The sequence below is a fragment of the Coturnix japonica genome, chromosome 1, assembly GCF_001577835.2.
Source record: "Coturnix japonica isolate 7356 chromosome 1, Coturnix japonica 2.1, whole genome shotgun sequence".
NCBI classification, from domain to species: domain Eukaryota; kingdom Metazoa; phylum Chordata; class Aves; order Galliformes; family Phasianidae; genus Coturnix; species Coturnix japonica.
Window position 1 is genome coordinate 26,475,329 of NC_029516.1, and position 13,284 is coordinate 26,488,612.

The following is a 13,284-nucleotide window of genomic DNA, read 5'->3' on the forward strand; positions in this document are numbered from 1 at the left end:
GCCACTCTTTTTGTACTCACGCAAGATATGAGTCAGCCCACATAACATGAATCATGTAAGCTTACTTACAAAAAAGAAACAACAGGTGTTTTGGAAACACAAGTGTATTTTTCTTACAACAGCAGTGCACTGTTTATCATTTGTTTTGTTAATGGAAACAAAGACGCATACTGTTAACATAGTCTCAGATTGGTGCTATCCTTTTATCTGCCCATATGCGCTGTTAGCGATGCAGCCCTCAGCCGTACAGTTTAATCAAAGGATCTTCAATAAAATTGTACTTAATTGTGAAAGGCATAAGTGACCCTATCTGTTCGTTCCTGAAACAGATGATCTGTCAGCATGGACACCTATGTGGAACCAAGGACACAATATCCCACCATATCTCCTATCTTCTGCATGTGTGCAGCTGGGTACAAACTCTTTTTCTAACCACAGAAATTTCCAATTTGAATTTTTTCCCCTGTTTTCAATTGTTTGAAAGCAAAGCCTGAGGCATTTTCCTTTGAAGTGAAGAGGGAGAGACTCTGAGAGTCTTCCTTCTTCGGGAAACAAGGGAAATTATTTTGCAGAATCATAGGATATTCCGAGTTGGAAGGGACCCATGAGGATCATTGAGTCCAACTCCCGTCTCCACATAGGACCACCCAACATTCAAACCCTGTCACGTCTGAGAGCATTGTTCAAACACTTCTTGAACTCCTACAGCTCTGTGCCATCCCCATTGCCCTGGGCAGACCATTCCATGCCTACCGCCCTCTGGTGCAGACCCTTGCCCTCAACCCCAGCTGCCCCTCCCCTGGCACAGCTCCATGCTGTTCCCTCCTGCCCTGTTGCTGTCACACAGAGCAGAGCTCAGTGCTTCCCCTCCGCTCCCTGTGAGGAGCAGCATCCACCATGAGGGCTCCCCTCATCTCCTCTGCTCTGCACGGAGCATACCCAGGGACCTCAGCTGCTCCTCTTACATCTTGCCCTCTAGAATCTTCACCACTTTCGTAGCTTTGCTTTTGGTATTTGATAGTAGTTTTATGTCATCTTCAAATTGTGGAATCCAGAACTGCTCACAGTATTTGTCTGATGGAAGACGTGGCTTCGAATCCTGCACTGCATGGTCCATGCTGGGAACTTGAACTTGTTTCTAGCCCTGTTCCATCCCCACCTCTCATTCTACCTTGATGCCGTTGATAACTCCTGTTAAATCTATTCACTTTACACAAATTAAATATTAAATGGGACAGAGACACTGATAGAATAGCTAGGCAATTAAGTCTATTATCTGAAATATGATAGATCAGATTGCAAATCCTTGATCTTACAAGCATTTAATTATTCACACAAAGTGGAATAACTCCAGTGTCAGAGGTGAAGGAAGCCTTACAATGGAATGTGCAATGGCCTTTTAGTTATGATTCTCTTTTCCAGGCAGTGATCCAAGTCTTGCTTTCCCAGGTTGAATGTGCTAAATACTGCACTGCTAACCATTCTGACCTGAGATTTGGTATCTTTTTAAATTTTTTTTAACCAGAAATTGTAGTTTGAGTACCCAAAGATTTCCTGTCAGAAAGAACACTCATTCTTTGCCAAGCATTATGCTTTGTGCAGAGATATTTTCACTCTCTTCTGAGGGAAATTCTTGAGCAGGTCTGCTATCAAACCCTTTTTAACCCCTGGCACAACATTCTGGGGCCTCTGAAATTGCAGTTGTGATTTTCCACTCCCAGTGTCTTTTCAGACTTTGTTTTTTTTCACTAAATTTGGTTTGTGGTTAGTGTTCATTACTGAATGGTGATGTTCTATGTGGTGGTTTCATCAAACACTGCGAGATTATTTTTTTTCCCCATTGAGGTCTTAGACCAGGAATATTTTTCCCCTATTGAGATTTTATTTTATGACAGAAGAGAGCTACACTTGAAAAGATTATGGTCTGTAAGTAGGTGTCTGACATTGCATTGCTTGAAGTAATTCTAGGACAGCCAGACAGTTCTTTGCCCTTCTGATGAGTAATTGAATCAGCCAAATGCAGCTAGATGTGTAATGGGGCGTTAGTAATTTGTGACAGCTGCTGTCTTTCCAGACTCTATGTAGTGACTCGGCAAGTCAGAAAAGTAGTTCTTTACTCCTTTCCTAGCCTTGTTAGGCCAGGAAATCAAGCAGTTTTCTGAGGTCAATCATAGAATACATTGGAGTAATGAAACTGCTCTCATTGAGGCTGCAAGTGGCCGAACTGAGTAGCCTTAAGCTCCCTGGTTGGCCAGAGAGATTTTGCTGTAACATTAGCCTTAATTTTTGTGAACACAGTCTTCTTGTTTCATAATCACTGGCCATCGTGAATCTTATGATCTGCAGGAATTAATGCATACAGTCACAGGCTATCCTTCCAAATACGAATCTTTTTTATCCAACACCCTTTAAACATGTGCTATGAGCTGTCAGAGAAAAAACTGGTACAGTTTGTAATAGAAGAATGGTATATAATTAAGTGGATAGTCGTGTCCATTTTGTGGTTTTGAGTCACTCTGTAGAATTTAATCAAGAATTGTATCTTCTTCAAAAAACCTAAAGGAAATATGTAATTCTTCATTTATTAGAATTCATTTTATTCCTTTCCCATTAGAACATCACAGCCCATTGTGGAGCAGTGATAACTTTGATATGAATACTGTACATTTGCCATGCAGAAATTCTTATCAGTACCATGGAATATATCAAAACCTATTAAGAAAAGAAAGAATTGGATAAAACAATTCATTCTAGTTCATTCAAAGCTGACTTGCAGTGAAAATGTTTAGGGGGAATTCTTTTTTTCTTTTTTCTTTTTTTTGTGTGTGTGTGAGAGTGAGAAAGGTCTGTTTCAAAAGAACAGCATTGTTTGCAGAAGAGCATTTTACCTTCTAAAGCACAACTGAAATCAATTCCAGTCTTCCCCTGTGATGGGTGTATCTCATGATTAGCCTGCCACTGGAGATTCCTCTCATTGTGGTCAGCTTCCCTTTTCTCCCTTTTACTCTCAGACTGACCAGGGAGTTCAGGCTGATTAAAAGTCTTGACTGAATCTCATTGCTTTCAAACTTCAGTAGCAGCATGGGCTTTGAATCACAAGTTGTAAAAATGAGAATAGAACAGTGCCTGAATTCCTGCAAGATTAGCCATTTTATAGGCATGAATGCTTGCTGCAGCATCTTTTGTGGTTCATTTATAGTTTGATTGTACACACTGACAGGTTTGCATTCTCATTATCTGAGTGCTCACTGCAAAGATGAGGCCTAAGGATTCCTTTGGTATTTCAGACAGAAATAATTATACCCCAGATTGATAATGTATGTTTGAAAACAAACACTTTGTTTGGAATAGAAAACATAAACAAAAGCAGCACACTGGTAATTGAAGACCATCTTATGGTTTGCAAAAGGGACTTAACCAGAAATTAGGCTTGCTACCTTTCAAACTAAAATGAAAATAATCTCATGTTGTAAATGACTGCTCTGCCTGCACATGTTCAGGGTCTCTATCAAAGATGACAAGTCCAGAACAGAAAAGCCAGGGACTATCTTACATAAATCACAGAGAAATCTGTAGAAGTGTCTCAAAAACACACAGAAACTTTCAGTTTTATTACTTGAACTAGTTGCATGTATCTATCTAATTCCTGGGGAAAAATGTAACTTATTTTCGGCATCTGCTTTAGATTGAGTAGAATCTAAACAGACACTGGTTTCTTCTTGACAGGGAGAGGAATCCAGGGTGATTACCTTCCATTCAGGTGTCTCTACAATAGACACTTACTTTTGATCAGGTGAATCCCACCCATTTGATTTCCAAAGTTGTATTTGACTTTAATTACATCTTTTGTAAGTGTGTGTTGATTACACATAGTAGATGGCAATCTATTATGTTCAGTCCATCTAGATCATGTGGAAGTTGTAGGAGCAAAATTTAAATTGTTGATTGAAGTGGTATAGAAAATGAGCCCCAAATTTGGAAAGTGGTGATGGCATGAGCCCATACTGTAAAGTTTCTTTACATGCCTGCTCAAACAGATTCATCAAAGGATTTTTCAGATATATCCAAACATCTGGTGGTGTGGCACCATGCTGAAAATACCAGAGGAGTCTCTGTAGTAATACGATGTGGCTCAGCACCTGGCAGCTGTATAACTTTTCTAACACAATATGTATAAGCCATTCTGAAGTGTAAGCTGAGTTTAGTCACAAAGACACAAACTGTGTTGTGTCGCTCCTCTTCCATGTCAGCAAGTGGATACTGGCAATCCTCCTTCTCTGGTGATCTACTAGTGATGTAGACATTCAGGCAGGCACCCAAATTGCTAGTTATTCTGCAGCAAGGCCATCCCAGGGTCTTGTGGACCGATCTTGCATCAGTCATTAAATATTCTCCAGACCAGTAAGAGCCATGGGTGACACTGTGCTGTGGTGTAGATGACTCAGACTCTGCTGAAAGACAGTTGAAAACAGAACACATGAATACAAGCTGGAGCAGCTCCAAAGCAGGTGAAAGAGGGGACCAGAATAGTTTATATAGCAACACTCATTTGGAAAAGGTAAATAGGGGAAGAAAAAAAAAATTAAAAAAAAAAAAATGTAAGCACAAATCTCTGGTACTTCTGATGAATGCCCCAGACACTACCTTGGTTAGATCGCCCTTCTTTCTGATTGCCTTGGGTTTTCATGAAGAATTTGGTACGCAGTGAGTTTTTCAGTTTTTCTCTGTATAAAATCTGAAATTTTGTATCTTAAAAACAGCTGATGACTGAAGACTTGCAATCCCACCATTTCTCCAGATACTCATGAAGAGAGAACTAAATTGTTACAACCACTTTGGAAATATTTAATGAGCCTTAACAACAACAACCAAAAATAAACTGCTGCTTTCTCACAGCAATGCATAAGTTGAGGAAAGAAAGATTAGATAAATGAATATAATTAATTAATGCTGAATAATTTTGCAATACTTAGTTATTTAGAGTGTTACTAGTTCTATTCTTCATATCCCTTCTTCCTCTGAAAAGATACCCTTACATATAAGTGGCTAACTGGAACGATCTGACAGCAAATCAGAGAAGGGAAAAATAATGGCTGCTCCAAAAGTAATGTCTTCCAGTTTATTATGTTGCTGGTTTGGCAGTAGAGGTTGAATCTTACCACTAATATTCCATTACAGTTTGTTGCTTTGCAATAGAAAGCAGCAGAGGGGAAGTCTGACAATATGTGGTCTGACACAGAGGTGCTTATGAAGCAAGAGTGTGTAATTGAATTCATACATGCAGAAAAAATTGCACCCATTGACATTCACTGACTCTTGCTGAATAATTCTGGAGACCAAACAGTGCATGTGAGCATAGTGAGTCAGTGGGTGATGCATTTTTGCAGTGGTGACAGCAGTATGAAAGACAAGCCATGTTCCAGACAGCTGTGCATAACTGTCATGCCACAAAATGAGGAGCGTCTTGATCAGCTCATCCATGCGAATCAGAGGGAACCATGTTCAGATCTGAATATCAGCTTTAGTGCATTGTAATGGTGGCAGCATTTGAATGTTTCAAAGTCAAAACGGCAGTCTATTGAGTGTCAACATGTGAATTCCCCATCAAAGAAAGCAGCCCTTGGAGGAAGGGTGCAGTGTCTTTTGGGATAAACGAGGAGTGATACTTCTGGATTTCCTGAAATGCGAACAAACCGTCAGCTCTGACCACTACATCATAGCACTGACTGAGCTGAAGGTTTGAACTTCCAGAGTAAGGCCAGAGAAGAAGCCAACCGTTCACCTGCAACACAGTAATGTCAAGCCACAAAATTGTGAAGCACATTGCCAGTCTTGGCTGGAGTATTCTACCACACCTACCATATAGTCCATATTTGGTGTCCTCTGACTCCTATCTGTTTGAGTTGATGAAAGATGGAGTATGTGGGCAATATTTTCCTAGCAATGATGCCATCATAGCATTAGTGAAAAAGTGGGTCACCTCCACTGGTGCAGATTTTTATGAGTGTGTCATGCAGACTCTTAATCATTGACGGCATAAATGCACAGCTAATGGCGGTGACTATGTTGAATAATATTGTTTTGTAGCTGAAAATCTTCCCTATCAAATAGTATTATTGTGTTCTTAGTATCTGTTGTAGTATCTCTAGAAATTAGTTATAGGCAGTACTTCTGGGGAACCTACATATGTGCCAGTAATTTTTTAAACATTTGGCAGGTACGGCACCCAAAAATGTATGAGAATTAAACACTTGTGTATTTTGTTATTAGTTGTAGATTGTATGTACAAAATGATGAGTATGAACTCCTTGTTACTACTATGAAGATAAATATTTCTTTTCAAGTCTTTTCTGAGAACACATTGCTAAAACATTCTTTCAGAGATTTTTAACTGGCCCATCACAGACACTAGATTATCTTTGTGTTGTTTTCTTCAATATTTATCTTATTCCACTATGACTTTGTATTTGGGGGTGGAGGTTATCTTTGTTTTCCTCAGACTAGGCCATTATTTTTTCCTTGTGACTGAAGAAAAGAAACCGGCTGAAAGGTGTGTGATCATGGGGTACACAAGAAGAGAAAGGAGGAGATAGAAGACGTGTTTTCATCCTGTTTTACTGTCTGTCAAAGAAGAGAGAAAGGGAATTATGGCAGTGTCCTCTTTGAATTTGTTTCCTTTCATTGGGTGCACTGTACATTTTTTCTCCCATAATTATTCCTACCATTACACATAATTATGCAATTATACCTCCTGAAAGAAAAAAAGCATTCGGTTGATACTATATGCACTTAGATTTGGTGAATAGGCCATATAAATTGCACTCTGGCTGATTACTCTCTAAGAGGAGCAGAGGGAAATTCTTTTCATATCCAGTTTGAAAAATAAAAAGCATGTGTCTCCTCAGAGAGACATTATTTCACATTCTTTGAATTAAAAGAATATAAATAGGTTAGGTACAGTGATTGGGTGTTAATTAAAAAACAACAGCTTAAAAGCTTGACATCATGCCCATGGCAAGCACTCAGTGTTGTTGTATGCCTAATGGTAAAAGGCTGTTTTTATTTCTAAGGAATATAAACTCTAACTAGGGAATAGAAATGATCTCCAGAGATGCACGTGAGAGAGAGGTCTACTTGAGCAAAATCTAGGATTTCAAAATGAACAGTTTTTCAGAAAAAGACTACTGAATGCAAGAAGTACAAGAGAGGGGCACTGAGGGTGTTGTAGAACAGGCTGACCTTCCGCTGTCTTCCATGCTGCCCATCTTCATGGAGCATATAAAGAGTCCCCAGGTAAAAAAAAAATGCTCCACTGATGAAAGTTGTCTTTTCATACCCTCATAGGTTGCACTAGGCATTCCTAGATTGGCTGATTGCTCTATTTTTATTTTTATTTTTTAATTTGTTTTTAAGTGATATCAGCACTGAAGCTTTTTTCCAAGTTTGAGAAGATCTCAGCTCCACCAGTCTCTGGCCATTATCCAGAATCAAAAACAGTGCACCATCTGGTGATCATTATCTTTAAGCACTGCAAAGAGGTGGCTTAGCTAGAGAGGGAAACATTTCTTTCCGGACTTCAGAAAATATGTCACTAGTGCTGTAATTCATCTGCTTCTCTCAGTATGGCCATCACAGCATGGCTGTCAGAAATGTTTCAAAGCCATGAGCAGTAGGACTGCTGTTTAGTGATCTCTTTTAATTCAGTTTAAATCAGACTCCAGCAGTTTAAGCAAAACAGAGCTGGAAAATATTCTCCTGTAATGTGATCTGTATTTGATAATCACTTTGATTTGCTTATTCTTTTAGCCAAAGAAGCATGAGGAGGAGGATGGAACTACAGACACTGCAACCTCATCATCCAACAATCATGAGAAGGACAGTGGGGTGGGACCTACAGATGAGAGTCTGCGTAACGATGAGAGTTCAGAGCAAGAAAATGCACCTGAGGAACAGAACGGTGCAACTCTGCAGAACAAACGAGAGCTGGGTCATAGCCAAGACACATTAGGAAGTGTTGAGCTCCAGTGCAATGAAAGCTTTGTGTCAGGGGAATACATTGAATCTGATTTCATTGGGAACCCAGAGGAGGAGTGTGAAAGATTTCGACAGCTGCTGGAACTGAAGTGCAAGATTCGAAACCATGGGGAGTATGACCTGTATTACTCAAGCAGCACAATAGAGTGCAACAGAAGAGAACAAGATGGAGTGGAGCATGAGCTGCAGCTACTCAATGAGGAGCTGAGGAACATTGAACTTGAATGTCAGAATATCATGCAAGCTCACCGGCTCCAAAAAGTGAGGGATCAGTATGGAGACATTTGGGCTTTACATGATGAGGGATTCAGGAATTATAACACCAGCGTAGATGTACAAAGAGGCAAACTGGACGACATCCTGGAGCACCCTGAGAAGTCCGACAAGGACAGCTCCAGTGCCTACAATACAGCTGAAAGTTGCAGGAGCACCCCCCTGACTGTGGAGCGATCCCCGGACAACTCCCTCCAGAGGATGATCAGCATCACCAACAGGAAAAACTTGAGGAGCACAGTCATGGCTAATCAGTCATCCTCAGGACAGAGCAACAAGGAAACAATCTCGGTCAAAGCCAAATCCACTGAGCAAAACAGCACTGCTGAAGGCACAGTGCTGGCATCAGAAAACAGCAAATTCACAGACCAGGAAAAGCAGAGCAGCGAACACATTCCCTACCTGTCCCCATATCACAGCTCTTCTTACAGGTATGGGAATATACCTGCTCACGCTAAGCATTATCAGAGCTACATGCAGCTGATCCAACAAAAATCAGCTGTGGAGTATGCCCAGAGCCAGCTCAGCCTGGTGAGCATGTGCAAAGACTCGCAGAAGTGTGCGGAACCCAAGATGGAATGGAAAGTGAAAATAAGGAGTGATGGGACAAGGTATATCACAAAGAGACCAGTTCGAGACAGAATCCTAAAGGAACGTGCCTTAAAAATTAAAGAAGAGCGCAGTGGAATGACGACAGATGATGATACAATGAGTGAGATGAAGATGGGTCGCTACTGGAGCAAAGAGGAGCGGAAGCAGCACTTGGTGCGAGCCAAGGAGCAGAGGAGGCGAAGGGAGTTCATGATGCGTAGCAGGCTGGAGTGTCTGAAGGAAAGTCCGCAGAGTGGCAGCGAGGGCAAAAAGGAAATTAACATTATTGAACTAAGTCACAAAAAAATGATGAAGAAAAGGAATAAAAAAATATTTGACAACTGGATGACAATCCAAGAACTGATGACACATGGTGCTAAATCTCCAGACGGCACAAGAGTGCACAATGCCTTTTTATCAGTTACTACTGTATGAACGCAGCTTCTTTCAGAGAGTGTACTACCAGTTTAGGTAGAGTACGATTGCCTCGTTCAATGTGGCATTTTTATATATTTTGTGACTGTTTATAGTTTGATCTTTTTTGTAAGCAAAATTACCTGGTAATTTTTCATTTGTTTTTCATATAACGGTACCTTCTTTATCTGGCAGTCTTTCTTTATCCTGCAATATATTCATATTACTCATTTGTAGAAAAAGAAAAAAAAAAAAGAAAAAAAAGAAAATCAAAACTTACAAACAGAAAAAAAGCGGAGAAACCAATTAATTTCTTAACCTCCTACATATCCTAAACTGAGATCTGGATTTATTTCTCTAGTTTTCTTTTTTCTACTTTAGTAACAATACCAAATCAAAATGCTTTATATTGTATCCTTGGCTTAACAAGTGGTTGAAGTTTTACATCGTAGATTGCGTCTGTTTATAAATCATATGCCACATCCCATCTTATAGTTAAGAATGTCCTTTTTCCAACAACGCATTGTACAGTGCATTTATTCTATAAACTGCAATTGTATTTGTCCAAGTAAAGTGTAGATGGACAATTCTCCTGTGTTCTGTATTAGCATTGGTCATGTAGCTAGGCAGTCTGTGGCAATTGTGAAGATGAAAGAGAAATAAATTATTGCTTATCTTTAAGAAAAAAAAGGTGAAAAGTTGTTTGATTTCAACTAACTGTGTGCCTTTAAAGGATGATTTATTTTCACCATGCCTGATTTTTCCAGCATACCTTTCAAGAACACAAGACATGATTCTGTAGACTAGTTCTCAGGAATTAGCTTTTTAGAACACATAGGAGCAAGATGCTCTGTCTGGCTCTCTGGCTTTTTCTCACCTGCTATTATTAGTTGATTGAATAATTGTTTTATACATTGCTGTGCTTTATGCCGTTGGGTAGCTATTTTGGAATTTTCCTGGCTGAGCTTGAGATTTGTTCTACATGTAGAAAATGTAAACAGCACATGGCTAACTTTCAACCAAATTGCATGCATGAAAAGTAACAATGGTCATCACTGACATTTTCATAGAAGACGAGTTAAGAAAAACATAGAGAATGAATGAGTTAATAAAGGAGTTAAGGCATTGATTTTGTTGTTGAGGAGCTAATGAAGGAGTTCAGCAGTTTTGTTGCTGAGGAAGGCCCAGGTAGTTTGGAAGCACCCCAGAAGCTGGCTGGTGATGGGAAGTAAGGACATCTGTCTGCTGCCCAGTGGAATCCTTATCTTTCCCTATGGCAAAGGTATCTCATCTGCCAATGGGACATCTTCTGAGCTGCCGCTTCAGGCAGCCTAGTGAGTCACAGCAAACAGAAGTGACTAGTCCTGGGAAGTTAGTGGGGCTTGGAAGCCTTTTGCTCAATACCCCTATTTTTGTTGTCCCAGACAATGCAGTTCTTATATGATATGCATTCAGTAACAAGATTAGGTGCTGAATTCTCTTGGCATCAAGCTTTGAAAGATATGCTTAAAGATGCAGAAAGACACATTATTCCAAAGTCTTTCATTCTGGAAATCAGTCATTTGTTTTCTAATGGCTTTTGGCACCAGTAGGCATTGGCAGTGCTATCTGCATCTCTAGGCACATAAAAACCATAAGAACACTACTCCCTGAGTGCTCAGGAAAGATATGCCACTCACAATTCAGTTTGATAATCAGAATACTCTCCATACCAGTCTCAGGAAAATATCATTCTAAAACCTCTGCTAAACATACAGTTGTTCATACGTAATGGAATACTTCCATTTTTTCTTCTTACAGTAGAAAATTTTTAGAATCCAATAGCAAAAGGAATTGCAGGGTGACAGTAGAGCTGTTTCAAGGGTCTGTTACTGGACTGTCCCTCCAGAATACCCAATAAACTGTCTTTGACTAGCCTGAGTCATCTAGAAAGATATGCATTCTTCTTTTGAAGACATCAAAGCATGGAGATGTCACCATTTCCTTTGTTGCATTTCAATAAAAACACTTTTAAAAGCAGATCTTGTTCCTAATCAGAATTCAACTACCATCAGCTCCAGATAATGGTTATTCTATGCCTCTGTCTTAAGTGCAGGACTTACCGTTTTCTCCTCATTACTAAGTCATAAGTCAGAACTGCTCTGAAACTAAATACTACATAGCCTAAATTAAGAGAAAAATGGGAATCTTCAGAAAATGTAGTCACTAATTTATTTCATTGAGAAATAAATTTTGGAAACTCCTTGTCTAAATTAGAGACGAGGTATAGCTGGATGGGGGTTTTAGGTAATAGAAAGTAATTAGGGGGAAAACATTTATAGAGATGATATAACAGTATGTTGTAAATGAAAATGCATTCAAGTCTGAGGAGCTGTTCTGTTGAAATTCAATAATAGACAGAGCAAAGACTGAGCGGTGATAAATGATATTTTATTCTGGGAGGGAAAAAAAAGCACAGTAAAATCATAGGGAGTAAATTGTCAGTTTAGATAACTGTACAGGAGAGCAGCAAAATTGAAAGAATATAAATCTGTTTTAACTAATGCATCAAGAAAATATTAATATGACCCCCTCCTCCCTCTTTCCCCCTCCAAAAAAAAAACAACAAAAAAACATTTCCAGGCCACTGTCAGAGCTATAGAGCCCACCATGAAGCTGATGTCCAGTTGAGCCCTCCTGGTGGCTCATGGACACTGCCTGCCAGAACTGCCCATCCTCTCCCTCCTTCTCCACATGTCCCCACCCAATCCTTCATCTGGCACTTTTCCTCCTCTATTAGGCCTTAGCAGTGTTTTATATTAAGTGATACTTGCTTTCTTCTCTAAGCAGTCTTTGGGAGAAAATGTGTTGATTTGTGCCCTGATGAAGTGCCTCGATCAGTTCTGGAAGCACAGGAAATAACCACGAGGCTGCTGCGCTGAGTTGCGATGCTGCCTGTGGTGGTGATACAGGGACAGAGAGGCAGCCAAGGGTTTTGCTGCTCACAGCTGGCAGGACTCAGCATTGTGCTCCTTCACCCCAGCATCTTTCTACCTGCAAAATTCAAGGTTGTTTGTCCTGTATATATATTTTTTCCAAATACAGTTAACTTTCAATGAGGAAAATAACATTTTAGCACTGAGGCACATTAAAGGTGAAGAACTGAATGTATATTGTGTAGCCCTAAATCTTTTAGTAATAGTGTCTTATTGGTTGTGAGAACAAATTTATTTACCTATTTTTGTGTGATGGGACATAAAAATAGAAAAGCTTTCCAACTGGAACAAGACCAGCTCTTGTCAAAGAGGATTGCTTGCAGCTCTAGGACAGAGCAATAGGCAGTGAGGAGCTGAATAGGCGTGTTATCACAGCTGGGGAAGGAGTTAATATCCCACTCATCCCTCTCCCAGAGCTGATGCCCAGCTGAGACCAGTGGGAGGTAATTCTTCCCAAGAAGCCAGCAAGATGGCCCAGTAAAAAGACTTCTCTTGTGCCCCTTGAAAACTATACTGCCACCATGAGTAAGGTTTGAATTTCTGGGGTCACTGGGTCTTCCTCTCTGGTGTAAGTACCCTTAAAGAGAAAATGATATTTTTAGTATGCTCATGTCAATAAACTAAACCTTCTGAGTCAGGCTATTGTGTTTTTTGAAAGAAAGAAACTGCTAACATGTCTGAATTGAATGCAAGCAGAGATGGAAACTACTCTTTGCTTAATGTATTGCCTTGCCACAATAGGGCTCAGAAGAGATGATACAGCAATGCTAGCATTACGTTCTGAATAGCGGGGACTGAATTATTCATTAATACCATGATGGCTGACTCTCCTTTTTCTTTTTTCTTTTCTCTTTTTTCTTTTTATTTTTAAACAAATGTTTTATATCCAAACTCCATTTCTACAAATTACACAGCAGCATCCTTGCTTTGTGACATGGCTACTTTGCTAAAATATCTCCTGGCTCAGGACTAGAATTGCATTTGTTTTACTTGGGTT

At 39.8% G+C, this 13,284-nt stretch overlaps 1 protein-coding gene across 1 annotated transcript; it reads left to right on the forward strand.

The window, feature by feature from the left end:
- Positions 1-7,188: 7,188 nt before the first annotated feature.
- Positions 7,189-9,567, forward strand: LOC107309623 (PDZ domain-containing RING finger protein 4-like). The gene is made up of 2 exons (XM_015854574.1): positions 7,189-7,293; positions 7,807-9,567. Exons 1-2 carry the CDS (start codon positions 7,189-7,191, stop codon positions 9,331-9,333), a joined length of 1,632 nt encoding a protein of 543 aa, XP_015710060.1. The 3' UTR covers positions 9,334-9,567.
- The last annotated feature ends 3,717 nt before the right edge of the window (positions 9,568-13,284 follow it).

Bases quoted from the DNA above. Each gene is read 5' to 3' on its own strand.
- LOC107309623 (XM_015854574.1), top strand. From the start codon at position 7,189: ATGCAAGAAGTACAAGAGAGGGGCACTGAGGGTGTTGTAGAACAGGCT. The intron at 7,294-7,806 runs GTAAAAAAAAAA...TTATTCTTTTAG, and splicing joins AGCATATAAAGAGTCCCCAG to CCAAAGAAGCATGAGGAGGA.